The 22,129-nt window shown below is 37.5% G+C and overlaps 1 protein-coding gene across 3 annotated transcripts in view; it reads left to right on the forward strand.

The window, feature by feature from the left end:
• VSIG4 (V-set and immunoglobulin domain containing 4) overlaps positions 1-22,129 on the forward strand; it is a 35,851-nt gene that overhangs the window by 5,843 nt on the left and 7,879 nt on the right. For 2 of the 3 annotated variants that reach the window (XM_040266087.1, XM_040266089.1), the window contains exon 3: positions 8,104-8,166. The exons of the other annotated variant lie outside the window; for it this stretch is intronic. In XM_040266087.1, the coding sequence (XP_040122021.1) occupies positions 8,104-8,166 (63 nt within the window). The remainder of the gene's footprint in view (positions 1-8,103; positions 8,167-22,129) is intronic. 3 annotated transcript variants of the gene reach the window in all.

Genomic DNA, 22,129 nt, shown 5'->3' on the forward strand with positions numbered 1-22,129 from the left:
TTCTCATATCCTTGCAACTTCCCAGAGCCTCCTCTTTTGTCTTCCCTTTTCAGTATCTGTTTGTAAACACACAGTGATGTCTGACAGTGGCTGTGGCTTCACAGTACCCAAAGGAATGAGGATTAGCCTTCAATGCCAGGCTTGGGGTTCTCCCCCCATTAATTATGTTTGATACAAGGAATAGACTAACAACCAAGTACACATCAAAGTAGGAATCTTCAGCATCTTACTTTTGAAGTCTGCAGTGGTAGATACTCAGGTTCCTATTTCTGTACTGTCAAGGGCTGGTTAGGCTCTGAGCAGCACAGTCACACTGTGAAATTTGTGGTCAAAGGTGAGTAACATTCTTTCTTGGTGAGAATCTCAGTGGACTACCTTGCTCCAGAGATATATCAACATAATGCCCTTATCCCAGAGAAAATCGATTGGGGCAGAGTGGGGAGGGGAGGTTGTTCAATTACTAAATCTGGACTGGTGCAATAACACTGGAGACATTGCCTGTCATGTTGTAGGTTAAGTAGATGAAGATGGTAAAGGGAAAAGTAATAGTTACTAAGTACCCTTATTTGCCATATACAATGCACAAGAAGTTGGCACATGTTTTCTCAATGAATCCCACAATTATCTCATGAGATAGCTATCATTACCCTTATTTTACAGAAGAATCTACAAGTCAGAAAGGGAAATCTACTTGTCCAAGGGCTTACTGCTTGGAAGTTCAAGGCAGGATTTGTACTCAGATTTCAGGTTCTTCCACTATGTCTGATTGCCTCTCATGATTGAACCTATACCAGTTTCTGGGCACCTTTTGGGATAGTTTTTATTGGTTTGTTTTTGTTGTGCTTTGATTTTATTTATTTATTTATTTATTTATTTTTGCTGCTGTTGTTTTTATTTTGTTGGTTGATTGTTCAGTTTTGCTTTATGAAATAAAGCCCAGATCTCTGCACAGTTTCTTTAAATCTCTCCTCTTTTTCCCTAAAGCCAAATGCAAGTTCTGGTGGAAGTCTAATCAAGGTCTGAATGTTTATTACAGAATTATTTGGAAACACTGCAAATTGTGTACATAAAATTTGTAGATTGGAATTTAAATGAACAGCCCAGCACTGATATGGCCAAATGAATCTTCTTGCCCTTCAAGAAATCTCCTTGGAAGGGAAGATACTTATTCCAAGATGGTTTTTATTTCCCAAAACAAATTGAGGGCTAACTTCCTTTAGGAGATTATCCTCAGAGCCTCCTGAAAATTATTATCCTCAGAGGATATCTCTGTGTAACAAAAGTAAGAAACTGTCTCCTTCCACTTGTGTTCATTTCAGCTCAGTTCAGTTGCTCAGTCGTGCCCAACTCTTTGTGACCCCATGAATCACAACACTCCAGGCCTACCTGTCCATGACCAACTCCCGGAGTTCACTCAAACTCATGTCCATTGAGTCGGTGATGCCATCCAGCTATCTCATCCTCTGTCATCCCCTTCTCCTCCTGCCCCCAATCCCTCCCAGCATCAGAGTCTTTTCCAATGAGTCAACTCTTCGCATGAGGTGGCCAAAATATTGGAGTTTCAGCTTTAGAATCAGTCCTTCCAATGAACACCCAGGACTGGTCTCCTTTAGAATGGACTGGTTGGATCTCCTTGCAGTCCAAGGGATTCTCAAGAGTCTTTTCCAACACCACAGTTCAAAAGCATCAATTTTTCGGTGCTCAGCCTTCTTCACAGTACAACTCTCACATCCATACATGACCACAGGAAAAACCATAGCCTTGACTAGATGGACCTTTGTTGGCAAAGTAATGTCTCTGCTTTTGAATATGCTATTTAGGTTGGTCATAACTTTCCTTCCAAGGAGTAAGCGTCTTTTAATTTCCTGGCTGCAATCACCATCTGCAGTGATTTTGGAGCCCAAAAAGATAAAGTCTGACACTGCTTCCACTGTTTCCCCATCTACTTCCCATTAGGTGGCTGATATTGGTTTGAGACTCCTGTTTGGCCTGCAGGGATTTGTTTGCCAAAGTTTAGATATAGTGAGAATGTGTGTGCTGTAAGTTTTGGTCTGTTAGTTTAGGAAGGAATAAGGGCAGTCTCATCCTGAGAGAAATTTATGGACACTGGTCCAGTTTTTTGAGGGATGACAATCTGGTCAAGCAGAGAAAGACATGGCCAGAAAGTAAAAAAAAAAAAAAATGTGCTTCATAAAAAGACAAGTTGAACATTCTCATCTTTCTATAAGTGTGTTTCTAGCCCATTTAGGCATGACCTTGCTCACAATCAATCAGCCTGTCTATTCCTTTTCCAGTCCATGTTTACAGGCAATAAAACTGTTCGGCAGTGCTCACAACTGACCTCTACTGATAGATAAGGAAATTGAGGCCCAAAGAAGCTAAATCCTTTCCTGCTCTCTGATCCAAGTTACTTTCTCTTGGCTTCCTTACCTGCCTTCTCTTCCACCTCAACATGGTTCTTTAAGCTTGGTCACCTGGTTCATCTCTGTCCTACATATACTTCACAGTCTGTGTTATTCCCCAATTCTGGAAAAAGTACAGAGATGCATTGGCCTCACTTTAGTTTCATACTCTGTCATCTACTGCCTGTCCCTGTGCTGTTTGTCAATCAATTTCCTCATCTATGTCCCATTCCTTATAGCAGCTATTCATATTTTAACCCTGATCCCAAAAAATGAGGTCACCTTCTCCTTACTTGAAAAGATCCAGATCCCCACCCTCAGATGTGAATTCTATCAAGCACCCTCTCTGCTTTGACATTCCCTTGTTCATTCCCTCTTGGCTCAGAGTAAGATATATCTTTTTCTCCACAGAAAAATCCTTTACCTCAGCTCTTAACCTCAAGTAGTCTAACTCCCTGCTTCATCCATTATCCTCTACCTAAACCTTATATATATATATGTATATATATAATAGATGTACATGTGTATTATGTAAGCCTAATGTACATATATATGTAAATAACATCCACAATGGCTCAGATGGTAAAGAATCTGACCGAGAGACATGGGTTCAATCCCTGGGTTGGGAGGATCCCCTGAAAGAGGGCATGGCAACCCACTCCAGTATTCTTGCCTGGAAAATCTCATAGACAGAGGAGCCTGGCTGGCTACAATCCATGGGGTTACAAAGAATTGGACACGACTGAGTGACTAACACCTTCATTTCAACATATGTGTCATTAAATAAAATTTTACACCTGCCACCCCATCTCTCACCCGTGGCCACTACCAACCTACTAAAACAAGTAGTTTTTATTGTCTGTCCCTCTTTATTTAGCCCAATATAACTTTGTAAACTGGAGTCATCACTTACTTTCAAATCTCCAGTTTCACATCTTTGCTCCTCCTCTCTATTCACATCTTTGCTCCTTTGTCATAAATTAAATGTCCATGTAAGTGTGAGCTTATTTCTAGGCTCTCAATTTTGTTTCATTGATCTGTGTGTCTGTTCTTGTGCCATTATCATACTGCTTCGATTACTATAGTTTTGAAGTATAGTTTGAAATCAGGGAACATGATGCTTCCAGCTTTATTCTTCTTTCTCAAGTTTGTTTTAGGTTACTCTGCATTTTTTTGTGGTTCCACATAAATTTTAGACTTGTTTGTTTCAGTTCTCTGAAATTTACCATTGGAATTTGGACAAGGATAGTATTTAATCTGTAGATTATTTTGTGTAGTATAGATATTTTAAAAATATTAATTTTTCCAATCCAGAAAAATGGGATAACTCCTTATTTAGTTGTGTTTTCAATTTCTTTTGTCAGTGTCTTACAGTTTTCTTTGTACATGTCTTTTAACATCTTGGCTAAATTTATTGCTAAGTATTTTAATTTTTGATACAATTATAAATTAGACTATTTTTTCACTTATCTTTCTGAGAGTTATATAGAAATGCCACAAATTTCTGTATATTGATTTTGTATTTTATTATTTTACTGAATTCATTTATTATTTTTTTTGACTTTATGTTTCTATTTTTATTTATTTTTTAATATAAATGTATTTATTTTAATTGGAGGTTAATTGCTTTACAATATTGTATATGCTTTGCCATACATCAACATGAATCTGCCACAGGTATACACGTGTTCCCCATCCTCAACCCCCCTCCCTCCTCCCTCCCTGTATCATCCGTCTGGGTCTTCTTAGTGCACCAGCCCCAAGCATCCAGTATTATGCATCAAACCTGGACTGGCAATTCGTTTCATATATGATATTACACCACTGCTGGGCATACACACTAAGGAATCCAGAATTGAAAGAGACACGTGTACCCCAATGTTCATCATAGCACTGTTTATAATAGCCAGGACATGGAAGCAACCTAGATGTCCATCAGGAGATGAATGGATAAGAAAGCTGTGGTACATATACACAATGGAGTATTACTCAGCCATTAAAAAGAATACATTTGAATCGGTTCTAATGAGGTGGATGAAACTGGAGCCTATTATACAGAGTGAAGTAAGCTAGAAAGAAAAAACACCAATACAGTATACTAATGCATATATATGGAATTTAGAAAGATGGTAATGATAACCCTGTATGCGACACAGCAAAAGAGACACAGATGTATAGAACAGTCTTGGACTCTGTGGGAGAGGGAGAGGGTGGGATGATTTGGGAGAATGGTATTGAAACATTTATTAATTTTAAAAGATTTTTGGTGGCCTTTAGGATTGTCTTTATACAGTATCATATCTCTTTGCAAATAGTAAGAATTTTACTTCTTCCTTTCCAATTTGGGTACCTTTTTGTTTTCAAAATTGTTTCCTTAATTTTATTTTTAGGTTTTTCATTGCTAGGGTGCAGAAGTACAACTGATATTTGTATATTGATCTTATATCCTACAATTTTGCTAAATATTTATTTACTCTAATCATTGTTTTGTGGATTCTTTAGGTTTTTCTTTATGTGATTTTGTCATCTAAAAATAGAAATAATTTTATTCCTTTCTTTCCAACTTGGATGCCATTCATTTGTTATTCTGGCACAATTTCTCTGGCTAGTACCTACAGTTCAATGGTGAAAAAAGCATGGCAAGAATGGGAATCATTGCCTTCGAGGTGATCTTACAAGAAAATATTCTTTCAACATTAAATATGATGACAGATGCCTTTATTTTGGTAAATGTTGCTTGGGTTGAGAACATTTCCTTATTCATAGCTTTTTGAGTGCTTTTATAATTAAAAGGTATTGAATCATGTCATGTTCTGTGTCTATTGAAACGATTGTGTATTTCTTTCCTTCTTTATTTTATTGAGAGTGTATTATCCTGACTCATTTTCAAATGTTGAAGCAATCTTGCATTCCTGGGATAAATCGATCATGGTACAGAATCCCTTTAATATGCTGCTAGATTTGGTTTGCTAGTATTTTGTTATGGAGTTTTGCATCTATATTCATAAGGAATATTGGTTCTTAGTTTTCTTTTGTTTTTATGTCATTATATGATTCCATGTGATATGATAAAAATGATCTCATATACTGAGCTAGGAGGTGCTATCATACCCATTCTTTGAAAGAATTAGTGAAGAGTTGGCATTATTTAAAAAAAAAAAAAAGGTTTGTAGAATTCACCAGTGAAACCACACCTGGGCTTAATCTTTACTTTATATGAAGTTGTTTGATTAGCAATCCAATCTTTTCACTCATTAAATATCTGCTTTTTGATTTCCTATTTCTTCTCTATTCAGTTTCAGTAGATTGTGAATTTCTAGGAATTTACTGTTTGTATCTTAGTTAATCCATTGTCATACAGTTATTCATGGTATTCTCTTGTCATTCTTTTTACTTCTACAAAGTAGATATGTCCCCATTTTCATCAAAATTTTTAATAATTTGAGCCTTCTTTCTTTCTTTCCTTTCAGTTTGGTCTTGCTAAAGGCTTGCCAAGTATGTTGATCTTTTTCAACAATCAAACTTTGGTGTTGTTGATTTTCTTTATTCAATTTTCTATTTCATTTATCTCTGCTAAATATTTGATTTCTTCAATATGCTTATATTCTGCTTAGTTTTCACTTCTATTTTTAATTTTCTTTTTAAGGTGAAAAATTAAGTTATTAATCAGAATTTTTTTTTAATTTTTTGGTGTAGGTATTTATAGTTAAGTACTATTAGCTATAGTACCTAAGTAGTACCAAAATACTATTTTCACTGTGTCCAATAAGTTTTGATATGCTGTGTTTTTATCTTCAATAATTTGCAGGTATTTTCTAATTTCCTAATGATTTCTTATTTAACCCATTGATTATTTAGAAGTGTATAACTTGCACATATGTTTGCATCTCCCTAATTTCCTTCTGCTATTTTTTTTAATAATTTTGTTGTATGATACATTATTACAATTGTTTCAAATTTATTGAGACTTATTTTATGGCTTAACATATATGGTCTATTCTGGATAATGTTCCATGTGCACTTAAACAGGATGTGTATTCTGCTGTTGTATTGTGGGGTGTCTTGTACATGTCTTTGGGTCCATTGGGTAACAGTATTTTTCAAGTATTTGATGTCCTTGCTGATCTTTTAGCTAGGTATTCTATCCATAGTTGAAAATGTAGTATTCAAATCTCAAGCTGTCACTTTTAACCAACTACTTCTCCTTAAAATGCACTCACTGTTTGATTCATGTGTTTGGGGGCTTTGTTGTTAAGAGCATACATGTTTATAATTATAGTGTCATTGATTCACTGATCCTTTCATAATTATAAAATGTGACAAAGAATCACATTTTATAATTATGAAAGGATCAGTCAATCAATGACACAGTGAGTGCAAGAAGCACAAGCTGAAATCAGGATTCTCGGGAGAAATATCAATAACCTCAGATATGCAGATGACACCACACTTATGGCAGAAAGTGAAGAGGAACTAAAAAGCCTCTTGATGAAAGTGAAAGAAGAGAGTGAAAAAGTTGGCTTAAAGCTCAACATTCAGAAAACGAAGATCACAGCATCTGGTCCCATCATTTCATGGGAAATAGATGGGGAGACAGTGGAAACAGTGTCAGACTTTATTTTTTGGGGCTCCAAAATCACTGCAGATGGTGACGGCAGCCATGAAATTAAAAGACACTTACTCTTTGAACTGTGGTGTTGGAGAAGACTCTTGAGAGTCCCTTGGACTGCAAGGAGATTCAACCAATCCATTCCGAAGGAGATCAGCCCTGGGATTTCTTTGGAAGGAATGATGAACCTCCAGTACTTTGGCCACCTCATGCGAAGAGTTGACTCATTGGAAAAGACTCTGATGCTGGGAGGGATTGGGGGAAGGAGGAAAAGGGGATGACAGAGGATTAGATGGCTGGATGGCATCACTGACTCGATAGATGTAAGTCTGAGTGAACTCCAGGAGTTGGTGATGGACAGGGAGGCCTAGTGTGCTGTGATTCATGGGGTCACAGAGAGTCAGACACGACTGAACTGAACTGAACTGAGTGAGTAGTATAGCTACTCTGGCTCTATTTTGTTTACTGTTTACATGGCATATTTTTTTCAATTTTTTTTTAAAATCACTTGTGTATTTTGAATCCTAAATATACATAGCTTGTAGTTGAATTATGTTCCTTATCCAATCTTCGAATCTCTGCCTTTAAATTTGAGAATTTAATCTGTTTACATTTAATGTAAGTGCTGATAAGATAGGGTTTATGTTTGCCAGTGTGCTATATATCTTGTCTTTTCTCATCCCTTTATTCCTTCATTACTTCTGTTTTGGGTATTAAATAGATATAATATAGTGTACTATGCAATTCCTTTTGTTGTTTTCCCATATATATTTTGTAACTTTCTTGGTGGTTGTCATGGGGATTACTATTAATTCTTAATTTACTACAATCTAGTTTGAATTCTTGCCAACTTAATTTTAATTGCATATACAGCTTCATATCTACATAATTCCATTCTCCCTCTTTATGCTGTTATCATAACAAATTACATATTTATGTATTATAACAATATCAGCATAGGCTTTTAATTATTGTTCCTGTATTTGTCTTTTAAATCAGATAGAATAAAGGGGTTACAAACCAAAAAAAATACATTTATACTCTTTCTACATTTACTTAGATTAATTACCTTTATTTGTGCTTTATTTCCAGAGAAGGCAATGGCACCCCACTCCAGTACTCTTGCCTGGAAAATCCCACGGACAGAGGAGCCTGGTAAGCTGCAGTCCATGGGGTCATGAAGAGTAGGACACGACTGAGTGACTTCCCTTTCACTTTTCACTTTCATGCATTGGAGAAGGAAATGGCAACCCACTCCAGTGTTCTTGCCTGGAGAATCCCAGGGACGAGGGAGCCTGGTGGGTTGCCATCTATGGGGTCACACAGAGTCAGACACGACTGAAGTGACTTAGCAGTGCTTTATTTCTTAGCTTTGATTCAAGTTACCATCTACTGTCCTTACATTTCACCCTGAAGAATCCCTTTAGGATTTCCCACAGTACAGATTTGCTGGTGATACATTCTCCCCATTATCTTTGAATGTTTTAGTTCTGCTTCATTTTTGAAGGACAATTTTGCTAAATATAGAACTATTGGTTGATAGAATATGTACTTTGAATGGGGCTTCTCAGTTGGCACTAGTGGTAAAAAGAAAAAAAAAAAAAACCTGCCTGCCAATGCAGGAGACATAAGAGATGAGAGTTAAATCTCTGGGTTGCGAGGATCTCCTGGAGGAGAGCATTGCAGCCCACTTCAGTATTTCTGCCTGTAGACTCCCATGGACAGAAAAGCCTGGTGAGCTACTGTCCACAGGATCGCAAAACACGACATGACTCAAGCAACTTAGCATGCACATACTTTGAATACGTAAGCCCTCTGCCTCATAACCTCCATTGTTTTCAATAAGAAATCAGCTACTGATTTTTTTTATCGTTGCTAATATTTTATTTAGGATTTTTGCATTGATTTTATTGTGGTATAGTTGGTGTACAGTATTAAGCTTCTGCTGTACAGTGTCGTGATTCACAAATTTTAAAGGTTATACTCCCTTTACAGTTGCTATGAAATAGTGGCTATATATTTGGTGTTCTAACATATATCCTTGTAGCTTATTCATTTTATATATAATAGCTTGTAATTCTTAATTATCTACCCCTTCTTGCCCTTTTCTCTCCCCATTCACATATTCTTTAATTCATTTACCTGATGATGGTCATTTAGGTTCTTTCCATGTCTTGGCAATTGTAAATGGTGCTACAATAAAAATTGGAGTGCGATTTTTCTTTTTTTCAAATAAATGCCCCGGAGTGGAATTGTTGGGTCATATGATAGTTTTATTTTTAGTTTTTTTGAGAAACATCCATGCAGTTTTCCACAGTGGCTGTAACACTTTTACATTCCCTTCAAGAGTGTGCTACAGTGCCCCCTTTCTCCATATCATCATCATCACTTACTATTTGTGATCTTCTTGGTAATACCCATTCTTATAGGTGTGAAGTGATATTGAATTGTGGTTCTAATTTCCATTTCTTGGATAATTAAAGATGCTGAGTAACTTTTCATGGGACTGTTAGCCATCTGTACACTTCTTTGGAAAGAAATGACCATTCAGATTTTCTGAAAGGAATGACAAACCACTAGCATTCTTTCGTTGAGAAACCCATGAACAGTATGAAAAGGCAAAAAGATAGGAAACTGAAAGATGAACTCGGTAGGTAGGTGCCCAATATGCTATGGGAGAAGAGTGGGGAAACAACTCCGGAAAGAATGAAGAGATGGAGCCAAAGCGAAAACAGCACCCAGTTGTGGATGTGACTGGTGATGGAAGTCAAGTCCGATGCTGTAAAGAGCACTATTGCAGAGGAACTTGGAATGTTAGATCCATGAATCAAGGCAAATTGGCAGTGGTCAAACAGGAAATGGCAAGAGTGAGATAGACCTTTTTTAAATTTAATTAATTTATTTTACTTTACAATATTGTATTGGTTTTGCCATACATTGACTTGTATCTGCCATGAGTGTACATCTGTTCCCCATCCTGAAACCCCTTACAACCTCCTTCCCCATGCCATCCCTCTGGGTCATTGCAGTGCACAAGCCCTGAGCACCCTGTATCATGCATCAAACCTGGACTGGCGATTCATTTCACATATGATATTTTACATGTTTCAATGCCATTCTCCTATATCATCCCACCCTCGCCCTCCTCCACAGAGTCCAAAAGACTGTTCTATACATCTGTGTCTCTTTTGCTGTCTCACATACAGGGTTATCGTTACCTTCTTTCTAAATTCCATATATATGCATTAGTATACTGTATTGGTGTTTTTCTTTCTGGCTTACTTCACTCTGTATAATAGGCTCCAGTTTCATCCACCTCATTAGAACTGATTCAAATGTATTCCTTTTAATGACTGAGTAGTATTCTATTGTGTATATGTACCACAGCTTTCTTACCCATTCATCTGCTGATGGACATCTAGGTTGCTTCCATGTCCTGGCTATTATAAACAGTGCTGTGATGAACATTGGGGTACACGTGTCTCTTCCGATTCTGGTTTCCTCAGTGTGTATACCCAGCAGTGGGATTGCTGGGTCATATGGCAGTTCTGTTTCCAGGTTTTTAAGGAATGTCCACACTGTTCTCCATAGTGGCTGTACTAGTTTGCATTCCCACCTACAATGTAAGAGGGTTCCCTTTTCTCCACACCCTCTCCAGCATTTATTGCTTGTAGACTTGAACCCAAAGATAGCAGCCATTCTGACTGGTGTGAAATAGTACCTCATTGTGGTTTTGATTTGCATTCCTCTGATAATAAGTGATGAGCATCTTTTCATGTGTTTGTTAGCCATCTGTATGTCTTCTTTGGAGAAATGTCTGTTTAGTTCTTTGACCCACTTTTTGATTGGGTCTTTTATTTTTCTAGAATTGAGCTGCAGGAGTTGCTTGTATAGTTTTGAGATTAATTCTTGGTCCGTTGCTTTGTTTGCTATTATTTTCTCCCATTCTGAAGACTGTTTTTTCACCTAGAATCAATGAACTAAAATGGACTGGAATGGGTGAATTTAACTCAGATGACCATTATATCTACTACTGTGGGAAAGAATCCCTTAGAAGAAATGGAGTAGCTATGACAGTCAATAAAAGAGTCTGAAATGCAGTACTTGGAAGCAATCTCAAAAATGATAGAATGATCTCTTTTCATTTCCAACGCAATTCATTCAATGTCACAGTAATCCAAGTCTATGCTCTGACCAGTAATGCTGAAGAAGCTGAAATTAAATGGATCTATGAAGACTTACAAGACATTCTAGAACTAATACCCAAAAAAGATGTCCTTTTCTTTATAGGGGACTGGAATGCAAAAGTAGGAAGTCAAGACATACCTGGAGTAATAGGCAAATTTGGCCTTGGAGGACAGAATGAAGCAAGGCAAAGGCTAATAGAGTTTTACCAAGAGAACACACTAGTCATAGCAAACTCCCTCTTCCACAGGAGGCAATGATGAAGACCAACCCCAAGGAAAAGAAATATAAAAAGGCAAAACGGTTGTCTGAGGAGGCCTTACAAATAGCTATGTAAAGAAGAGAAGTTAAAGGCAAAGGAGAAAAGGGAACATATACCCATTTGAATGCAGAGTTCCAAAGAATAGCAGGGAAAGATAAGTAAGACTTCCTCAGTGATCAGTGCAAAGAAATAGAGGAAAACAATAGAATGGGAAAGACTAGAGATCTCTTCAAGAAAATTAGAAATTCCAAGGGAACATTTCATACAAAGATGGGCACAATAAAAGACAGAAATGGTATGAATCTAACAGAAGCAGAAGATATTAAGAAGAGGTGGCAAGTATGCACAGAAGAACTATACAAAAAAGATCTTCACATCCCAGATAATCATGATGGTGTGATCACTCACCTACAGCCAGACATCCTGGAATGTGAAGTCAAGTGGGCCTTAAGAAGCATCACTATGGACAAAGCTAGTGGAGTTGATGGAAAAAACAGTTGAGCTGTTCCAAATCCTGGAATATGATGCTGTGAAAATGCTTCACTCAATATGCCAGCACATTTGGAAAACTCAACAGTGGCCACAGGACTGGAAAATGTCAGTTTTCATTCCAATCCCAAAGAAAGACAATGCTAAAAAATGCTCAAACTACCACACAATTGCACTCATTTCACATCCTAGTAAAGTAATGCTCAAAATTCTCCAAGCCAGGCTTTAACAGTACATGAACCATGAAGCTCCAGATGTTCAAGTTGGATTTAGAAAAGTCAGAGAAACCAGAGATCAAATTGTCAATATCTGCTGGATCATCAAAAAAGCAAGAGAGTTCCAGAAAAACATCTATTTCTGGTTTATTGACTATGCCAAAGCCTTTGACTGTGTGGATCACAACAAACTCTGGAAAATTCTGAAAGAGGTAGGAATACAAGACCTCTTGTCCTGCCTCTTGAGAAAACTGTATGCAGGTCAGGAAGCAATAGTTAGAACTGGACATGGAATGACAGACTGATTCCAAATCGGGAAAGGAGCACGTCAAGGCTGTATATTGTCACCCTGCTCATTTAACTTATATCAGAGTACATCATAATAAACGCTGGGCTGGATGAAGCAAAGCTGGGGCCAAGATTGCCTGGAGAATATCAATAAGCTCTGATATGTAAATGGCACCACCCATATGGCAGAAAGTGAAGAAGAACTAAAGAGCCTCTCTATGAAAGTGAAAGAAGAGAGTGAAAAAGTTAGCTTAAAGCTCAACATTCGAAAACGAAGATCATGGCATCTTGTCCCATCACTTCATGGCAAACAGATTGTGAAACAGTGGAAACAGTGAGAGACTTTTGTGGGCTCCAAAATCACTGCAGATGGTGACTGCAGTCATGAAATTAAAAGATGCTTGCTCTTTGGAAGAAAAGTTATGACCAACCTAGACAGCATATTAAAAAGCAGAGACATTACTTTGCCAACAACGTTCCATCTAGTCAAAGATATGGTTTTTCCAGTAGACATGTATGGATACGAAAATTTGACTACAAAGAAAGCTGAGCACCAAATAATTGATGCTTTTGAACTGTGGTGTTGAAGAAGACTCTTGAGAATCCCTGGACTTCAAGGAGTTCCAACCAGTCCCTCCTAAAGGAAATCAGTCCTGAATATTCATTGGAAGGACTGATCCTGAAGCTAAAACTCCAATCCTTTGGCCACCTTATGTGAAGAACTGACTCATTTGAAAAGACCCTGATGCTGGTAGAGATTGAAGGTGGAAGGAGAAGGGGATGACAGAAGATGAGATGGTTGGATGGCATCACTGACACAATGTAGATGAGTTTGAGTGAACTCCAGGGATTGGTGAAGGACAGGGAGCCCTGGCTTGCTGCAGCATACGGGGTTGCACAGAGATGGACATGATTGAGTGACTGAACTGAACTGACCATTTTCCAATCAAGTTATTTTCTCATTGTTGTTATATTGAATTATATGAGCTCTCTCTATATTTTGGGCATTAACACTTTATCATTCTTTTTTTAATTTTTATTTTTACTTTATTTTACTTTACAATACTGCATTGGTATTGGCATACATTGACATGAATCCGCCATGGGTGTACATGAGCTCCCAAACATGAATCCCCCTCCCGCCTCGCACCCCACATCATCCCTCCGGATCATCCCTGTGCACCAGCCCCAAGCATCCTGCATCCTGCATCGAACATAGACTGGCGATTCATTTCTTACATGATAGTATACATGTTTCAATGCCATTCTCCCAAATCATCCCACCCTCTCCCTCTCCCTCAGAGTCCAAAAGTCTGCTCTACACATCTGTGTCTCTTTTGCTGTCTTGCATACAGGGTCATCATTACCATCTTTCTAAATTCCATATATATGTGTTAGTATACTGTATTGGTGTTTTTCTTTCTGGCTTACTTCACTCTGTATAAGAGGCTCCAGTTTCATCCACCTCATTAGAACTGATTCAAATGTATTCTTTTTAGTAGCTGAGTAATACTCCATTGTGTATATGTACCATAGCTTTCTTATCCACTCATCTGTTGATGGACATCTAGGTTGTTTCCATGTCTTGGCTATTATAAACAGTGTTGCGATGAACATTGGGGTACACGTGTCTCTTTCAGTTCTGGTTTCCTCGGTGTGTATGCCCAGCAGTGGGATTGCTGGGTCACAAGGCAGTTTTATTTGCAATTTTTTAAGGAATCTCCACACTGTTCTCCATAGTGGCTGTACTAGTTTGCACTCCCACCAACAGTGTAAGAGGGTTCCCTTTTCTCCACACCCTCTCCAGCATTTATTGCTTGCACACTTTTGGATCACAGCCATTCTGACTGGTGTGAAAAGGTACCTCATTGTGGTCTTGATTTGCATTTCTCTAATAATGAGTGACGTTGAGTATCTTTTCATGTATTTTGTTAGCCATCCGTATGTCTTCTTTGGAGAAATGCCTATTTAGTTCTTTGGCCCATTTTTTGATTGGGTCGTTTATTTTTCTGGAGTTGAGCTACATAAGTTGCTTGTGTATTTTGGAGATTAGATGTTTGTCAATTGCTTCATTTGCTATTATTTTCTCCCATTCAGAAGGCTGTCTTTTCACCTTGCTTAATTTTCCTTTGTTGTGCAGAAGCTTTTAATTTTAATTATATCCCATTTGTTTATTTTTGCTTTTATTTCCAGTATTCTGGGAGGTGGATCATAGAGAATCCTGCTGTGATTTATGTCAGAGAATGTTTTGCCTATGTTCTCCTCTAGGAGTATTATAATTTCTGGTCTTACGTTTAGATCTTTACTCCATTTTGAGTTCATTTTTGTGTGTGGTGTTAGAAAGTGATCTAGTTTCATTCTTTTACAAGTGGTTGACCAGTTTTCCCAGCACCACTTGTTAAAGAGATTGTCTTTACTCCATTGTATATTCTTGCCTCCTTTGTCAAAGCTAAGGTGTCCATATGTGTGTGGGTTTATCTCTGGGCTTTCTATTTTGTTCCATTGATCTATATTTCTGTCTTTGTGCCAGTACCATACTTTCTTGATGACTGTGGCTTTGTAGTAGAGCCTGAAGTCAGGCAAGTTTATTCCTCCAGTTCCATTCTTCTTTCTCAAGATTGCTTTGGCTATTCAAGGTTTTTTGTATTTCCATACAAATCTTGAAATTATTTGTTCTAGTTCTGTGAAAAATACTGCTGGTAGCTTGATAGGGATTGCATTGAATCTGTAGATTGCTTTGGGTACTATACTCATTTTCACCATTTATCATTCTTAGTTGCAAATATTTTATCTCATTCAGTAAGCAGTCTTTTGTCTCATTGATTTTTTTTTTCTGTACAAAAGGATTTAATTAGGTCCCATTTGTTTATTTTTGCTTCTTTTGTTTTAGGGGACAGATGGAAAATAATACTGCTATTTTGTTTTTCAGCTGCTAAGTCATGTCTGAACCTTTGCAATGAGACCCCATGAACTGCATAATAGCAATCTCCCCAGTTCTTCACTATCACCTGGAGTTTGCTCAAACTCATGTCCATTGGGTCGGTGATGCTATCTAACCATCTCACCCTCAGCCACTCCCTTCTCTTTTTGCCTTCAATCTTTCCCAGCGTCAGAGTCTTTTCCAATGAGTCGTCTTTTCACATGGGGTGGGCAAAGTATTGGAGCTTCAGTTTAAGCATCAGGCATTCCAATGAATATTCAGAGCTCATTTCCTTTAAGATTGACTGGTTTGATCACCGTGCAGTCCTAGGGACTCTCAAGAGTCTTCTCCAGTAATACAATTTGAAAGCATCAATTTTTCAGCACTCAGCATTCTTTATAGTTCAACTTTCATATTTTACATGACTATGGGAAAAACAATAGTTTTGACTGTACAGAACTTTGTCGGCAAACTGGTGTCTCTACTTTTTAATATGCTTTCTAGGTTTGTCATTGCTTTCCTTCCAAGGAGCTAGTGTCTTCTAATTTCATGGCTGCAGTCACCATAACCAGTAATTTTGGAACCCAAGAAAATAAAATCTGCAACTGCTTCTTCTTTTTTCCCTTCTAATTGCCATGAAGTATGGGACCAGATGCCATGACCTTTGTTTTTTGAATGTTGAGTATTAAGCCAGCTTTTTTATTCTTCTCTTTCATCTTCATCAAGAGGCTTTTTAGTCTCTCTTTGCTTGCTGCCATTACAGTGGTATCATCTTTGTAAGTATAGTGATGTCTCTGCATTTTAACACATTGTATGTGTATTTATTTAACTTCTATGCAGAGTACATCATGTGAAATGCCGGGCTCGATGAATAACAAACTGGAATCAAGATTGCCAGGAGAAATATCAACAACCTCAAGTATGCAGGCAATATCACCCTAATGCCAGAAACCAAAGAGGAAATAAAGAGCCTCTTGATGAAGATGAAAGAGGAAAGTGACAGAGCTAGCATAAAACTCAGTATTAAAAAAAATGAAAATCATGACATCCAGTCCCACTACTTCATGGCAAATAGATGGGCAAGCAATGGAAACAGTGACAGATTTTATTTTCTCGGGCCCCAAAATCACTGTGGATGGTGACTGCTGTCATGAAATAAGACATTCTCTCCTTTGAAGGAAAGCTCTGACAAACCTAGACAGTATATTAAAAAGCAGAGACATTACTTTGCCTACAAAAGTCTTTTTAGTCAAAGCTATCATTTTTCCAATAGTCATGTACAAATGTGAGAGTTGGACTGAGCACCAAAGAATTGATGCTTTTGAATGGTTGTGTTGTAAAAGACTCTTGAGAATTCTTTAAACAGCAAGGAGATCAAATCAGTCAATCCCAAAGGAAATCCATCCCAAATATTCATTGGAAAGACTGGTGCTGAAGCTGAAGCCCCAATACTTTGGCCAAGAAGACTCATTGGAAAAGACCCCAATGCTGAGAAAGGTTGAGAGCAGGAGGAGAAAGGGATGACAGTGGATGAGATGTTTGGATGACATCATGGACTTAATGGACATGAGTTTGAGCAAGCTCAGGGAGATAGTGAAGGACAGGGAAGCCTTGTGTGCTACAGTCAATGGGGTTGCAAAGAGTCAGATGGGGCTGCAGTCAATGGAGTTGCAAAGAGTCAGACAAGCTGAACAAGAATAAAAAAGTAATAAAAATAAAAATGTCAATAAAAATAAAAATGTCAAAAGTTTTTTGACATTACATAGCATTTTAAAATATTTTGTCTATACTTTTCTATCTTCTTCCGTAACTTCCATTATGTGTATATTGGTACATTTGATGGTGCCCTGCAGTTCTCTGAGGTGCTGGTCATTTTTCTTCATTCACTTTCCTTTCTGTTTCTCTAATCTGATAATTTCAATTGTCACTAGTTTTACTGATTATGTCTTCTGCCTGTTTAAATCTGTTTTAGTGAATTCTTCTTTTTAGTGGGTTTTATTCTTTCAGTTGGGGCTTCCCAGGTGTCAGAAATGGTAAAGAACCCAACTGCAAATGCAGGAAACATAAGAGATGCCAGTTTGATTCCTGGATTAGGAAGAGCCCTTGGAGGAGGGCATGCCTACCCACTCCAGTATTCTTGCCTGTAAAATCTCATGGAGGGAGGAACCAGACAGGTTACAGTCCATAAGATTGCAAAGAGTCATACATGACTGAAGCAACTTAGCATGCATGCATTTTTTCAGTTATTGTATCTTTCACCTCCAGGATTTCTAGTTTGTTCCTGTTTTATAATTTTTGTTTAATGACATTTTCTACTTGGTTTGAAGTTTGTAACATTGCACAGGAGGACGTGACCAAAACTATCCCAAAGAAAAAGAAATGCAAGAAGGCAAAATGTTTGAGGAGGCTTTCCAAATAGATGAGGGAAGAGAACTGAAAGGCATGGGAGAAAGGGAAAGATATACCCAACTGAATGCAGAGTTCCAGAGAATAGCAAAGAGAGATAAGATCTTCTTAAATGAACAATGCAAAGAAGTATAAGATGACAATAGAATGGGAAAGACTTGAGATTTCTTCAAGAAAATCAGAGAGATCAAGGGAACATTTCTTGCAAGTTTTGGCATGATGGATGACATAAACAGTAGGGAGTTAACAGAAGCAGAAAAAATTAAGAAGTGGCAGAACTCTGTGAAAGAGGTCTTAATGACCCAGATAACTATAATGGTGTGGTCACTCACCTAGAGCCAGACATTCTGGAGTGTGAAGTCAAGTCGCCTTAAGAACATGACCACAACAGACACAGCTAAAGAATATGATGGGATTCTAGCTGAGTTATTTAAAATCCTAAAAGATGATGCTGTAAAAGTTTGCACTCAATATGTCAGCAAATATAGAAAACTCAGCAGTGGCCACAGGACAGGAAAGGCCAGTTTTCATTCCAATCCCAAAGAAGGGCAATACCAAAGAATGTTCAAACTACCATACAGTTGCACTCATTTCACATGCTAGTAAGGTTATGCTCAAAATCCTTCAAGCTAGACTTCAGCAGTACTTGAATTGATAATATCCAGATGTACAAGCTGGGTTTAGAAAAGGCAGAGTAACCAGAGATCAAATTGCCAACATTTGTTGGATCACAGAGAAAGCAAAGGAATTCCATGAAAATATCTACTTCCACTTCATTGACTATACTAAAGCCTTTGACTGTGTGCATCACCACAAAGTGTGGAAAATTCTTAAAGTAATGGGAATATTCATTGGAAGGACTGATTCTGAAGCTCCAGTTCTTTGGCTATCTGATACAAAGAGCAGAGTCATTGGAAAAGACCCTGATGCTGGGGAAAATTTGAACAGAAAAGAAGAGCATTTCAGCAGATGAGATGGTTAGATAGCATCACTGACTCAATGGACATGAATTTGAGCAAACCCTGGGAGATAGTGAAGGACAGGGAAATCTGGTGTGCTGCACCCCATGGGGTCACAAAGAGTCAGACACAACTGAGTTACAGAACAACAACCTGGTTTGAATTGCCCTCATTATTTTAGTTTTTTGGACATAGTTTCCTTTGATTTATTTCTTTTTTAAAAATAACAAATTTAGTTGATTTAAAGTATTTTTTTCTAATGAGTCCAGTATCTGTACTTCCTCAGAGAAACTTTCTATTCATTGTTTTTTTTTTTTACATGTTTATGGACTATATTTTCTAGTTTCTTTTTTTAAAATTTTAATAAATTTATTTATTTTTAAATTAAACAAAGATGAATATTTTTAAAGATAAAAAGTACAACTCACAAAGATAGATATCATGAACCATGAGGTACCTAACAGCAAAGAAACAAAAATACATAAAGCAAAAACCTCAGAAGAAATATAAGGGAAAAGAAAAAATATGTAATCATAGTGAGACATATTAACATTTCTCTGAGAATATCTTGTCAAATGCAGAAAAAATAAGAATAGGAGCATCTTGATGATGTAGTCAATAATTTAAATACAATTGATTTATATTTATATAAATTTACATTAATTTTATATCCTACAAAATGTATTTAAAATTTTATATCTCATATGTTGCTATTAGATATCCATAGGACATTTAGAAAAACTGGTAAACAATACCAAATTTCAAAATGTAGAAATTTTTTGGGATTCCATTATACATATATGCATACATTATCTTTGAAATTATTTTCCATTATAGGATAATATAAGATATTGACTATATTTCCCTCTGCTACAAAGTAAACCTTTGCTGCTTCTTGACTATCTATTTTCTTAAATTATAAATCTAGCATTCTATTCATACTAAATCAAATAAGTGGAATCAAACTGTCACAAATTTTTTTTAGTTAGGCAAAAGTTCATAAGTTTTCTAAAATATATATATTATACATATTATTTACAGTTGTCTAAGCCTCCTGATGGGAGGGACTGGTGGTGGGAAAAACTGAATACTGTACTCGGCAAGACTCTCTCCTTAAGATTTGATGGAGAAATCAAAAGCTTTCCAGACAAGCAAAAGTTAAGAGAATTCAGCACCACCAAACCAGCTTTACAACAAATGCTAAAAGAACTTCTCCAAGCAGGAAGCAAGAAAAGGAAAAGATCTACCTACAGAATATGAATCCATATGAAAACACTCTGGGCATTGATGAGATATAACTGGGGTTCGAATATTGCCAGAACCAATAAAATTTTTTTTTCTCATCACAAAGAAAAAAAAAGAAAAGAAAATGAACCCAAAACACAAAAACTGTAGTTTTGCACTTAAATGCAAATGAATTAAATGCACCAAACAAAAGACATAGACTAGCTGAGTAGATGAAAATATGTGCTTCCACTTATCACTCTGCTTGATCCTCCCCCCTGAGTTGTATGTAATTGTTTTATATTATTAGGCTAATCATGTTCCCATTATGGCTTGCAATTGCAATTATCTTTTTTTTTTTTTTGGCCCATCTATCTTCATTTCTTTTCATTCTTCTCTCTATATTCTGTTCTGTTTCACCTTTCTGTCCTCCAGGTCAGTTATCTGTTCTTCTGCCTCAGTTAGTCTGCTATGGATTTCTTCTAGTGTATTACTCACCTGTTTGTTCAGTTCTTGTAGATCTTTGGTAAACATTTCTTGCATCTTCTCAACCTTTGCTTCCATTCTTTTTCTGAGATCCTGAATCATCTTCACTATCATTACTTTGAATTATTTTCCTGGAAGTTTTCCTATCTCCACTTCATTTAGCTGTTTTTCTGGGGTTTTATCTTGTTCCTTCATCTGAGACATAACTTTTTATTTTTTTCATGATGATTAACTTTCTGTAATTTGGTCGCTGTCAGACTGTGCCTCTTCTCTCTTCTCTGTTTGCCCTCTGATGGAGGAGTATAAGAGGCTTGTGTAAGCCTCCTGATGGGAGGGACTGGTGGTGGGAAAAACTGGGTCTTGTTCTGGTGGGCAGAGCCTTGCTCAGTAAAGCTTTAATCCAATTATCTGCTGATGAGTGTGGTTGCACTCCCTTCCTGGTAGTTTTTTGTCCAGAGGTGACCCAGCCCTCGGGTCTACAGGCTCAGTAGTCTGGCTAATGGCAACCCAAGAGGATTTACACCAAGGGGGAACCTTCCCAGACTGATGTTGCCAGTGCCTCCATCCCTGTGGTGATCCCCTGCAGACCCACACCTCCACAGGAGACTCTCCAACACTAGCAAGTAGTTTTGATTCAGTCTCCTGTGGGGTCACTACTCCCTTCCTCTGAGGCTTAGTGCACACAAGCTTTTGTTTGTGCCCTCTAAGACTGGAGTCTCTGTTTCTCCCAGTCCTGTGGAAGTCTTATGATCAAATACTGCTGGCCTTCAAGGTCAGATTCCCTGCGTTTTCCCAGTCTGTTTGTTGGGTCCCCAGGCTAGGGAGCCTGACATGGGGTTCAGAATCTTAACAACAGTGGGAAAAACTTCACTGGTATAATTTTTCTCCAGATTGTGGTCACCCACCCGGTGGGTAAGAGATTTGATTTTATTGTGATTGTACCCCTCCTCCCATTTTGCTATGGCTTCTTTGTCTTTGGATGTGGGATGTCTTTTTTTGATAGGTTCCAGCATCCTCCTGTTGATGATTGTTCAACAGCTAGCTTCGATTTTGGTTCTCTTGCAGAAGGAGATGGTGCTCTACTCTGCCATCTTGAACCAGAAACTCCATACTTTCTAGTTTCTTTGTATGTCTCATATTTTGTTGAAAATTTGACTTTTTAAATAATATAATGTGACAAATTTAGAATTCTGAGTCTCTGTCTCTCTCCAGGGCTTGCTTTTGTTGCTGCTTTCTGTACTAATTGCTATTTGTTTGTTCAATAACTGTCTGAGCCAATTCTATGTAGTCTCTTATATTCTTTGTCATGGATTGCCACTGAAGTCTCTGATCAATTTAGTGGTCAACTATTGACTGGACAGATATTTCTTTAAATACTTGGAATCAATAAAACTCCAAGGGTTCTGTTGCCTGTTTAACTGTTTTCAATGCTTATCCAGGAAGTTTATAACTGTGCTGTAGCCTTCATTTCCTGCTAATGCAGAGCCTCAAGACTAGTCAGAGATAAGAACATATGACATTCTCATGTCTTTCCTGAGCATGCACACAATCCTATGCATGTCTTGGCTTTCCAGATTTCATAAATGTGTCAGAGATTTTCAAAGTCTCTGAACATTTAATTACTTTGTTGTTGTTGTTGTTTTTCTTTTAAGCTTCTTTGCAAGTCTCTTGCTTACCTCAAGTG

The sequence above is a fragment of the Oryx dammah genome, unplaced genomic scaffold, assembly GCF_014754425.2.
Source record: "Oryx dammah isolate SB20612 unplaced genomic scaffold, SCBI_Odam_1.1 HiC_scaffold_23, whole genome shotgun sequence".
NCBI lineage: Eukaryota > Metazoa > Chordata > Mammalia > Artiodactyla > Bovidae > Oryx > Oryx dammah.